The sequence below is a fragment of the Pipistrellus hanaki genome, assembly GCF_964339955.1.
Source record: "Pipistrellus hanaki genome assembly, chromosome: 10".
In the NCBI taxonomy this organism is placed as follows: Eukaryota; Metazoa; Chordata; class Mammalia; order Chiroptera; family Vespertilionidae; genus Pipistrellus; species Pipistrellus hanaki.
This window is the reverse complement of record NC_140512.1, coordinates 73,046,388-73,058,468: the sequence shown is the minus strand read 5'-3', so window position 1 is coordinate 73,058,468 and position 12,081 is coordinate 73,046,388. Positions and strand designations below refer to the sequence as shown.

The window sequence follows — 12,081 nt, the reverse complement described above, 5'->3', positions numbered from 1 at the left end:
ACACCAAATCAGCCTCATTAAGGTTGATGACAAGAAACTAGGAATGGGAGGCCTCTGAAATCAACAGAGGGTGCCTCCCTGGTGGAGCGTATGGTCCGGTGGGTGAGGCTGCCCTCAGCCCACCCCTAATGCCAGCGGGGCTGGAGCAAGAGTACAGGTGGAGGCCACACCCGTCAAAATACTGTAAACTTACAAATCAAGCTAACAACTGTTCAATAAAATTGTTTTGTTCTAAAAAAAAAATAATAATAATAATAAAATAAAATAAAATCAACAGAGGGAAAACTCGTTAAGTGGTTGGCTGCAGATGTGGTTGTTAGGGACCATGGCAAAGAGTCTCAGGCAAAGGATGTCATCGAGGAGTACTTCAAATACAAAAATGAACAAATAAACTTGGCTTTTGTTTGGAAAAAAAAAATTGGCTCTCAAAAGAAATTTCAATTGTACTGTTGATATTTGGCTCTGCTGACTAGTGAGTTTGCTGACCACTGGGTTAGGGCATCTGCTGCAACTCTTTAACTGACATGCTCTTTTGAATTTAAAATATCTAAACTTTGTTTCCTGAAAATCATTTGGTTAGGTCTGTTTTTAGTCATTCTGGGTAAACAAAACATTTTGTATTCTACTGACAAGTAAATGATAAATGACAAGTGTTTCAGTAAATACTTAAAAAAAACAAAAACCGAAACCGGTTTGGCTCAGCGGTAGAGCGTCGGTCTGCGGACTGAAAGGTCCCAGGTTTGATTCCGGTCAAGGGCACATCCCCAGTAGGGGTGTGCAAGAGGCAGCTGGTCGATATTTCTCTCTCATTGACGTTTTTAGCTCTCTATCTCTCTCCCTTCCTCTCTGTGAAAAATCAATAAAATATATTTAAAAAAACAAAAACAGAAACGAGCATGTTGCATGCTTGGATCCCCTGCCATGTGTGTGAAGGTGCTGCACTGCCGTAGTTTCCATAACTGCGTGCTGGGAGCACTGAGGGGTGCTGTTCCCCAGGGAAGTTCTTGGTGGGTGTGTCCTATGCACTCTACAGGGTGAATATTGCTGTGTAGGTTTATATGTATAACCTAGTTAACATGAATATAGTTAACACTTGTGCGGGGCCAGCACAGCCAAGGGTTCAGTGAGCCTGAGGGGGCGAAGGATTAAAGAAAAGGCAGACGAGGAGAATAAGCTGGGACTTGTTTGTGGCTTTGCCAACAAGCAGTCCGAGGCTTAACCCTATAGCTGCTCCCTACAAACACTGACTGTGTGCTCATGCTTAGGGGTGCAAAGACTTGCTTGTGTTTAGAATGCAGCCTTTTGTGTGCCATCTAACTTGGGGGGACTGTGTGTATTTGAAAATTCTAGCTTGGCGGCTACTTAGCCTCTTAAATTTACAAGTCCTCAGTTTTCTCATTTATTAAAGTTGAATTGGCTTGGCTGGTGTAGTTCAATGGTTGAGCATCGACCTATGAACCAGGAGGTTGTGGTTCAGTTTCCAGTTAGGGCACATGCCTGGGGTTATGAACTTGATCCCCAGTGTGGGGCGTGCAGGAGGTAGCCAATCAATGATCTCTGTCATCATTGGGTTTTTTTTCTCTCTCTCCCTCTCTCTTCCTCTCTGAAATCAATAATATGTTAAAAAAAAAAAAAAAGATGAAATGAACTAATATTCAATTACATTACCACCCAAAATGTGATATTTTGAGCATTCTTTACTTTAGGTCAGTGGTTCTCAACCTTTCTAATGCCACAACCCTTTAACACAGCTCCTCATGTTGTGGTTACCCCCAACCATAAAGTTATTTTCATTGCTACTTCGTAACTATAATTTTGCTACTGTTATGAATCGTAATGTAAATATCTGTGTTTTCCAATGGTCTTAGGCGACACTGCTAGCAGTTCTCAACCTGGGTGTTGAGACCATCGGAACACAGATATTTACATTATGATTCAAAACAGTAGCAAAATTACAGTTATGAAGTAGCAACGAAAATAATTTTATGATTGGGGGTCACCACAATAGGAGGAGCTGTATGAAAAGTCATGGCATTAGGAAGGTTGAGAACCGCTGCTTAGGTTATGTGGACATCTGTGACAGCCAGGTGAAATGTGTGTGGACCATTGAGCTTGCCTCAGAGCCGGGAGTTACTGCCTGTCTGTCATCCTGCAGTGCGTGAGGAAGGAGCTCAGTGGTACTCTGCCAGCGCTGTACTTCAGGGCTCCCTCTGCCATTGCCACACTGGAGGGGCCGCTCTCTCAGCACAGCGCCTGTCTGGGTTCCAAGTTCTAATTGCAGATGCTTGCTGGTTGGGAACAGCAAACTTAAGTGTTTATTAAATAGTCAAAGAATTGTTTTTTACTTGCAGGGAACTTTTTTATGTGGTTTCAATTTTATCATTATCTCCCATTTTCTTAACTTGTAGGGAAGAAGATTTCTTAGTTCTCTCTTCAGTTGGAATTCAAATTTTATTAAAATGATCCATGGAACCATTAAAAACCAGTTACAGGGATTACAGAAGTAAGTATTAAACGTAATATTTTGTGCTGTCTTAATCTGGTTTTGAGAATTTTGACCTGGGTTTTGAAAGTTATATTAATCTTTGGAAGTTGTAGAAGTTACCTCTTATTTATTACTAGAGGCCCAAAGCCTGAAATTCGTGCAAGAGCAGGTCTTCCTTCCCCCAGCTGCCGGCACCTGCTTCCCTCTGGCACCCGGGGCCTCGGGCTTCCCTTGCAGCCCCGGCTTCATCCGGAAGGATGTCTGGTCTAATTAGCATATTACACTTTTATTATTATAGACTAGTGGCCTGGTGTGCGAAATTTGTGCACATTAAAAGGGAATTAGAGGAAATGTTTTAATATTGCTATTTGCCCTTTCTCTGTAATAGAAGTGTCAGAGATGAAAGAAATTCAGTAAAATGTATATGAAAATTTCCCTCCTGTCAGAATCTGGGGCGCGCCATGGGAACCAGAGTCAAATCTCCCAGACCCGGACCCGGCTGGCCCTAACCCCATTGGGCTAGATCCAGCCCCCGCCAGCCCCAATCCCTTCAAGCGCCACTGGGTGGAGGGCACAGCCTGAGGTCCCCTGTCAAGACCCACCAGGCAGGGGGGTGCAGCCTCAGGTCCCCTGCCCTGGCAAAGCGCCACGCAGCCTCAAGTCCCTGCTGATTGCTTGTTATGGGAACTCAGCCTCTGGTGTCAGTGCAGCCGTCTTGTGTTATGGGATCCCTGCCTCTGCTGCGGGCGCAGCGATCTTTGTTATGGTATGACGGTCAATTTGTTTATTTCCTCTTTATTAGATAGGATGATCTGTTTTGTTACTGGGTTGTATTTTCCCCTGTACAGAAAATTATTCCTTTTTACTAATGACTTAAAATTAAGATGTTAATTTGTGGTAGTTCTTTATTTCTTTTTTTAAAATATATTTCATTGATCTTTTACAGAGAGAAAGGGAGAAGTAGAGAGAGTTAGAAACATTGATGAGAAAGAAACATGAATCAGCTGCCTCCTGCACACCCCCTACTGGGGATGTGCCCATAACCAAGGTACATGCCCTAGACCAGAATCAAACCTGTGACCCCTGAGTCCCGAAGGCTGACACTCCATCCACTGAGCCAAACCAGTCAGGACTGTGGTAGTTCTTTAAATAGTCAAATTATTCCCCAGTTAAATCTCAGCCTCAGTTACAGTAAAGCCTGTCTCACTAGCACACCTGCTACCATTTGAACATCACGTCTGCTCCTCACGCACTGAGCACTGGGCCCTGTGCCGTAGGGGCGGAGCCCTGCAGAGAAGAGTGCCAAGACATAACCAACCAGGCCCCGCCCCCCGTCCGTGCTCACAGTGAGGGCTGTTGTCTGCGGCTGCAGGGCCATGTTGGAGCTGTTCTGTGCCTGCTGAAGCTGGAGCTTCGTCTGCGTTTGGGAACCAAACCCTCAGCCTCTAGAGGTGGCCTGCTGCCACCTCCCCTCTGCCAGGCAGCAGTGTGGTGCCGGCCTGACCCTCGCTGCTGAGCTGCTGCTCCTCAGGACGCTTTGTTTCCTCGTTTGCAGAATTATGGGTTGAACCAGTGGAGACCTAATTACTCTAAAGTCATTTCTGGTATTTTAGGGGATTAGTAGCCTACAAAGTTTTGAAATTTTTATTTCATTTTAAATTTTATTTAGACTTAGAAATTTAGTTTTAGGCTTCTGTTCCCATAGTTTCACAGAAAACAGTCAAGTTCTGGGGGAGCCTGGATTGAGAAGGAAGAAAATAGTTTGATAATAAACTCTCAAAACTCCTCTTTCTCTGCTTACTGCTCTGGGTAGCTAACAGCCCTCCACAGTTACCTCACAAAGCTCGTCCGCGCCGCTGCTCTTCGGGGCTGGCGGAGTTCCTGAAGCGATGCACATCGAAAGTGTAATGCTTTGCATTAAATTTTTTTCTTTTTAAAATAGATCCTTGATGGTACACATTGCAGAAGTCTATTTCAGAGCTTGGAGAAAGGCTTCCGGGAAGATATTGGAGGTATTGTTACATCATTAAATGTGAGCACTTTGTCACGTTCTCCTTGGAAGAGGGACTTGAAGCCTGTGCCAGAGGAATGACGGTCCTGTGCTGAGGCCTCTGTCCGTATTGAGAATTTGGGGACGTATTGGGTCAAACCAGACATTGCTACAATAAACTCCCCATTTCTGTTGGATAGTGCTGCGTGGGAACCTCAGCCACTTGTTTTAGTTGCTTTATTTTCCAGAATTTAAAGATACTCTTTTTGAATATGGCTGACTTTTAAAGACTGTATAATACCTATATTATGAAGGTATGATTATGATAATTCATAATCACAAGTATTCAAAAATGCCAGAAAGTATCTGTCTTATATCCTTTATATTTTTCTATATACGAGGTTCTCAAATGTGTTTCCCTCTGAGAATAAAATTTTTGTTTTAAGTAAAAAAGGGATCTTTCCTTTTGAGGGGTGGGCCCTGAGTTAGTTGGGGGGGAGGGGAGAGGACGGTTTGCAGGCAGAGGGGAAGGGTGCCAGATGCTTGGAGTTGATTTCTGTCTCCTCTGCTCTCTGCCCGCTTATGCTCGGTTTATGTGACCAGGGTTTATCACCAACTTCTACTTTGAAAATACAAAAGATTATTAACTTCTGGAATAGTTTTATAGCGTAATTGTTTGGGGCAAGGGCAAAACCGGGGCATTGTTATGCATTTTTTGCATTGTTTCATTACTGCATGAAACTTGTTCACAGGAAGGAATATTTACCCCCCTTTTCTCCATTAATGGTTTATTTATTTATTTATTTATTTATTTATTTAAATATATTTTATTGATTTTGTACAGAGAGGAAGGGAGAGAGATAGAAAGCTAGAAACATCGATGAGAGAGAATCATTGACCAGCTGCCTCTTGCACACCCCCTTCTGGGGATATGCCCGCAACCAAGGTACATGCCCTTGACCGGAATCGAACCTGGGTCCCTTCAGTCCCCAAGCCGACGCTCTATCCATTGAGCCAAACCGGTCTCGGCTCTCCATTAATGGTTTAAAATAATGGTTGGCAAACTCATTATTCAACAGAGCCAAATATCAACAGTACAACAATTGAAATTTCTTTTGAGAGCCAAATTTTTAAAACTTAATCTTCTTCTAACGCCACTTCTTCAAAATAGGGTTATATGGTGCCATTGTTGCATGCAATAAAATTAACAATTCCTGAGGATTCTTGGAAATAATAAGCCATATTTATATTTCTCAGCTTTGTTTTAAAATTATTTTCTAACATTTCAATTTAAAAAATATATTTTATTGATTTTTTACAGAGAGGAAGGGAGAGAGAGATAGAGGGCTAGAAACGTCGATGAGAGAGAAACATCGACCAGCTCCCTCTTGCACACCCCCCACCGGGGATGTGCCTGCAACCAAGGTACATGCCCTTGACCGGAATCGAACCCGGGACCTTTCAGTCTGCAGACCGACGCTCTACCACTGAGCCAAACCGGCTTCGGCATCATTTCCATTTTTTAATCGATTTTTTTACAGAGAGGTAGGGAGTGAGAGCAAAACATGGGTGTGAGGGAGAAACATGGATCAGTTGCCTCCTGTAAGCACCTGATGGGGTATTGAACCCACCACGTGGTACATGCCCTGACTGGGAATCAAAACCACCACCTTCTGGTGTATGGGGCAACATTCTAACCACGAGAACCACACTGGCCAGGACCCAAACATGTCTTTTTACAGTTTTTTCTTTTTGCTCCAGCAAGTCTCCCAACGGCATTTGCTGGTTGTATCGTTTCACTCTGAGAGCATCAGCCCTCCCTCCTCTCCATCTGTTCCCTCCTGTGCCGCTGGCACATTGCGGAAGCCAGGTCATATCTGGTTGCTGGCTCTAAAGACACAGAGCCCAGGCGTGGGGCCAGGGATCTGTTGCATCACAAGTGGCAGTGAGTGGTTGGTTCCCACTGGTGGCTGAGATTTATTAGTGGCTGCAGGTGAGGAAAAGTTTCAAAGAAGATGAAGGGGTTAGTGCTAGCAGGAAGCTTCCCTTATATCTTTCCTGAAGCCATGGCCTCTGGAGGACTAGGGCTGCTCCTGGCATCTGGCCTTGCCTCAATCTCCCCACTAGGGGTCCTTGATGTGCTGGCCTCCCAGGAGCTTCCCACAGCCCACCTAGTCCCGCCACTCCCTGCGAGACCTCGTTTCACTCCTTTTGGAATCCGTCAGCACCTTAGAGGTAGGTCAGTGTCGTTTTGGGAGGTCCTTGGAAAAAACCCAGCCCTCTGAGGTTATCAGGACGACTCAGATGAGGCTCCCAGCCTCACTCAGTCTCCGAGCGAGCCCTGCTGGCTTGAACTGCCATTCATCACAAGTTAGTATCTCATCAAATAAGACAGAGGAAAAATGAGAGGGAGAGGTGTCTACTTAAAACACAGAAGCTCTGATGGAAGGATCCAGGTTCCCCTCTGGTGAGATGGAAGTTGGTGCTCACACTGCTGCTTCGCCGGTCCTGCTGTCTGTCTGTGGAAACGCACGCTCCATGTCACTGCACCCTGCTTGTTATTCCAGACGATCGAAAGTGACTGCATCCAGGACTTCATGTACCACGGGATTCACCTCCCGCGGAGGTCTCCAGTGCACGCCAGAGTGCGGGAGGTGAGTAGGCCCTGACTATCCAGTCTCGTCGCTTTCCTTTTTAGATAACTGTTTTTGTGAAGTTTAAAAACGAAGTTAAACCTTGGTGGCTATCAGTTCTAGGGAATTTTTCAGAGCCTCGATATTGGTAACTGGCAGTTGTATCCTGCCGCCAAAGCTCAATTAGTGAAGCAAAGCAATACTGTTATTGCGTGTGTGTCGTCGTCTCCCCCCCCCCCCCCCCAATCCCACATCCCATGTGGTTCAGGGTTCAGGTTCAGGGTTCAGCCTTGGAAGAAGCCGCACACAAATGAAAGAGACTAGAAAATACGAATTTGGAAATATTGGGGGCCAGGCGGGAGCCCAGCTCAAGAGGAAGGACTCCACCCCACTCTGGCCTTGCTATCCCTTTTATTCAGATTGTGGGATACACTCATAGCCCTTAGGCAGGCAATTCCAATAATAGCCAGTCAGCAAAGATTTCCATAAAACTAAAAGGTGGAAGATGCTTTAGCTACCATTGTCTCAACTAAACAGTGGGTGCTGCCAAGACCCGTGTGGCTCAGTGGATAGAGCGTCAGCCTGTGGACTGCAAGGTCCCAGGTTCGATTCCGGTCAAGGGCATGTACCTTGGTTGTGGGCACATCCCCAGTAGGGGGTGTGCAAGAGGCAGCTGATCGATGTCTCTCTCTCATCGATGTTTCTAACTCTCTATCCCTCTTCCTTCCTCTCTGTAAAAAATCAATAAAATATATTTAAAAAAAAAAACAAAAAAAGAAACAGTGGGTGCTTGGCTCTGACCTTTCAGAGCTTCAAGGTTGACCAGCCTTCCTGGTTCCTTGGCCACACCTCTCTGCTAGTGAAGGCAATCCGTGGCTTCCAACATGTTATAGTGTCAGACCTTAATTAAACCACCTTAATTAAATTCTTTGATGTAAATATGTCCAGAATCATCACTTTCTATCTTCTGCTTTTTTATATTCAGAACAGATGATAGTTGAGACTAATTTTATTATTTACTTTCATGTACTTTATATTTCCATTTTGGTATTCTGCAGACCATATGTGATAGTGTTTTGTTAGTTTCTCTTGGTAAGATTTTGTTTTTAAAAAATCATCTCAGAATTTAGATTTGAATTTTATCCTTATACTAAAGGCCTGGTGCATGAATTCATGCACAAGTGGGGTCCCTTGTCCTGGCTAGCAATTGGCGAGAGGTTGGTGGGCTGGCCCCAATCAGGGCTAATTGGGTGGCCGGCCGGGGGGATGGACTATGGGAGGTTGGCCTCTTTGGGAGCACACTGACCTCCCAGCAGGCGGGGGAGGGACTGTGAGAGGATGGCTGGCTGTGGGGGCGCACTGACCACCTAGTGGGCGGGGGAGGGGCTGTGAGAGGATGGCTGAGGGGGCACACTGACTACCTAGTGGGCGGGGGAGGGACTGTGAGAGGATGGCTGTGGGGGCGCACTGACCTCCCAGCAGGCGGGGGAGGGACTGTGAGAGGATGGCTGTGGAGCGCACTGACCACCTAGTGGGCGGGGGAGGGACTGTGAGAGGATGGCTGGCTGTGGGGGCGCACTGACCACCTAGTGGGCGGGGGAGGGGCTGTGAGAGGATGGCTGAGGGGGCACACTGACTACCTAGTGGGCGGGGGAGGGACTGTGAGAGGATGGCTGTGGGGGCGCACTGACCACCACGGGAGTAGCTCCTGCATTGAACATCTGCCCCCTGGTGGTCAGTGTGCATCATAGTGACTGGTCAACTGTTTTTTCCGTTGCTTGGACTTTTATATATAAAGTCAATGGTGTGACTGAGTAAGGCTCGCTTGTCAGTGCCCTTGCCATACCGGTAGATGCCTGGTGATGGTCAAATTCTGGCAGGAGGGCCGAGTCCGCTGTCATGTTGATCAGCTGTTGCGTTTGGCACCAAGTGTCAGGAAGCTAAGTGGACAAAGGCAGACTGTTTCCTTTGTGAATAGTGACACTGCAGTTGTTTGTAGAATATCAACATACTGATTATATAATGTTTGGGTAAGAAAACATTTCTTTATGTTATTGATAATTTAGTTTGAGTTACCCAAAGATAAAGAGCCCAGAGATAACTCCCAAAGATAAAGAGCCCAGAGATAACTCCCTCTCCATCCCCATCCCAGTGTGGTTCATTCAGTTGTGATCACGTATGCAGTTTGGTGTCTCAGGTTCTGTTTAGTCATAGGATTGGCATCATGTTGAACTACAGATTTGTGACATGGGTGCTTCACTCTTGGAACCAAATGACTAACGTGTGAAGATCCACGTCCTGCGTGGTTCAGGGTTCGGGCTCTGGAGAAGGGCTGTGCACAAATGACAGATGAGACAATAGATAATAATTTGGAAATGGGGGGGGGGGGGGCACGCGGGAGCCCAACGCCAGAAGAAGGACTCCGCTTGGGCTCCGGCCTGGCCATCCGTTTATTCAGTTGGGATGCACCTGTAGCCTCAGGCAGGCAGGCGGCAGCAACCAGCAGCTACCGAATCAGTTAGGATTTACATGACTGTCTGTCGGGAAGTTGCTTCAGCTACCATTGTCTCAACTAAATGGTGCATAGCTCTGACCTCTGCCAGGGCTCAAGGGTCACCGGCATTCTGGGCTCCTTGTTCACACCTCTCTGCTGGTGAAGACAATGAGCAGCTTCCCACACTAAAGACTTCTTTTCATATCTGTTTTTTCCACTGTGGTCTCTGAGTAATTAAAATATTACGAGTGTAGATAACACTATTTGGTAAATTTATGGGAAAATGCACAAAAAGAATTATAAGGAAGAATATTAGATTTTCCTTTTCAAATGAAATACATTCCTAGACTCTTAAGTAATTGCTCTTGCTGCTTTATAACACATAGTTTCTTCTTAAAATTCTTTTTTGGATAAACACCATATATGATAAATTTATTGATATGTTGGAAGAAGGTTTGGGAAATGCTTCAGAAGTCTTCAGAAAGTAAAAGTCACCATATTAATGATAGAAAATCTTCTAAAACTGCATATTAGCAGTGGTTGCTCAATTTTGAATATACTAACACCCACTGAATTGAACACTTTAAAAGAATGACTTTTTGTTATGTGAATTATTTCAATAAATCTGTTAAAAATGTTTCTATGAACAAGTATACCTTGATATTAAAGCTTGATAATATTGTATATAGAAAACAGACTATAGGATCATATCACTTAAGACATCAATAAAAATTCCTAAGTAGAGATGAATAAACAGAAAAATTAATCTTTTAAAAGCAAATATGTTCTATTGATTTTTTTTTTTTTTGTAGTTAAGCCTTTTTTTTTTTTTTTTTAATATATTTTATTGATTTTTCACAGAGAGGAAGAGAGAGGGATAGAGAGTTAGAAACATCGATGAGAGAGAATCATCGACCAGCTGCCCTTGCACACCCCCTACTGGGGATGTGCCCGCAACCAAGGTACATGCCCTCAACCGGAATCGAACCTGGGACCTTTCAGTCCACATGCCAACGCTCTATCCACTGAGCCAAACCGGTCCGGCTGTTCTATTGATTTTTAAAAAATATATATATTTTATTGATTTTTTTACAGAGAGGAAGGGAGAGAGATAGAGAGCTAGAAACGTCGATGAAAGAGAAACATTGACCAGCTGCCTCTTGCACACCCCCTACCGGGGATGTGCCCGCAACCAAGGTACATGCCCTTGACAGGAATCAAACCCGGGACCTTTCAGTCAGCAGACTGACTGAGCCAAACCGGTTTCGGCTGTTCTATTGATTTTTTAGAGAGAGGAAGGAGAGGGATAGTCAGAAACATTGATGGAAGAGAAACATTGATCAGCTGCCTCCTGCACACCTGCTGGTGATGTGCTTGCAGCCAAGGTACATGCCCTTGACCAGAATCGAACCTGGGACCTTTCAGTCTGCAAGCCGATGCTCTCTCCAGTGAGCCAAACCAGTTAGGGCAGAAAAAATAACCTTAGGCTGAAGTTGTGTTAGGGCAAAGTTGACTCAAGTTCACTTAAAGCACAGGATATTTTATAGCCTATTTATTTTGTTTTCCACCTTTTACCTATATAATCTTAATCCCCTAGAGTTGTGAATTAAGGAAGTGAGGCAGACTTGATTGTTATTGGGCACAAGAGTCTGAAGACTGGCAGAAACACCCTGGCCAGGTGGCTCAGTTGGTTGGAGCGTCGTGCCTTACACCGCAGGTTTGATTTCCAGTTGGGGCACATACCTAGGTTTTGGGTTTGATCCTTGGTTGAAGCATATACTGGAGCAGCTAATCCATGTTTTTTTCTCCCTTCTCTCTAAAATCAGTAAACATATCCTCGGGTGAGGACTTAAAAACAAAACTGGCAGGAAGATTCTGGCCGGGAAAGAAGGAAGCAGAAAAGAAAGGAAGGGTCGCTCAGGGCAGTCTTTGCTGGTTGTTCAGAAGCATTTGGTGTCTGAGCTAAGCTCCTGCTACACAGGCCCCCTCAGCAGCAATACTCAGAGGGATGGCGGGCCTGTGCTGACACTTGGGAATGGATGTCCAGCTCAGGCTCTTAGACCCAGCAGAGCTGTAGCCAACTCTGGGGATGCTGCGGGGACCACGTGGCCTGACTCTTGGCTGTTTTTTCCGGAAGGTGATGTGGTTTGTGGCTGTTGGTGGGGCGTTGCTCTGTCTGGTGCCATCGGTTTCCTTCACGTGGGTGCAGTCAGGGTGTCCACCTTGTCGTCCTCAGGGAAGTCGTCAGATTGAAGGCACAACTCTCTTGGTTTTTACAAACAGGATCTTAGCTTCTTGATACAAAATAACATGACCTTTGTGTTCTGCTTTCTTGGCCCCAGGTGCTGAGTTACTTTCACCATCAGAAGAGAGTTCGGCAAGGCGTGGAGGAGATGCTCTACCGGCTGTACAAGCCCATCCTCTGGAGAGGCCTGAAGGTGCACGTGCCGGCTGTCTGGCGTGCTTAGACGTACTCGTT

At 45.4% G+C, this 12,081-nt stretch overlaps 1 protein-coding gene across 5 annotated transcripts in view; it reads left to right on the top strand.

Annotated features, from left to right (window-relative positions):
• Positions 1-12,081, top strand: part of NCAPG2 (non-SMC condensin II complex subunit G2) — a 69,368-nt gene that overhangs the window by 20,780 nt on the left and 36,507 nt on the right. For all 5 annotated transcript variants that reach the window (XM_084897490.1, XM_084897491.1, XM_084897488.1 and 2 more), the window contains 4 exons: positions 2,409-2,503; positions 4,428-4,497; positions 7,043-7,129; positions 11,945-12,040. In XM_084897490.1, coding sequence (XP_084753616.1) covers positions 2,409-2,503; positions 4,428-4,497; positions 7,043-7,129; positions 11,945-12,040 — 348 coding nt within the window. The remainder of the gene's footprint in view (positions 1-2,408; positions 2,504-4,427; positions 4,498-7,042; positions 7,130-11,944; positions 12,041-12,081) is intronic.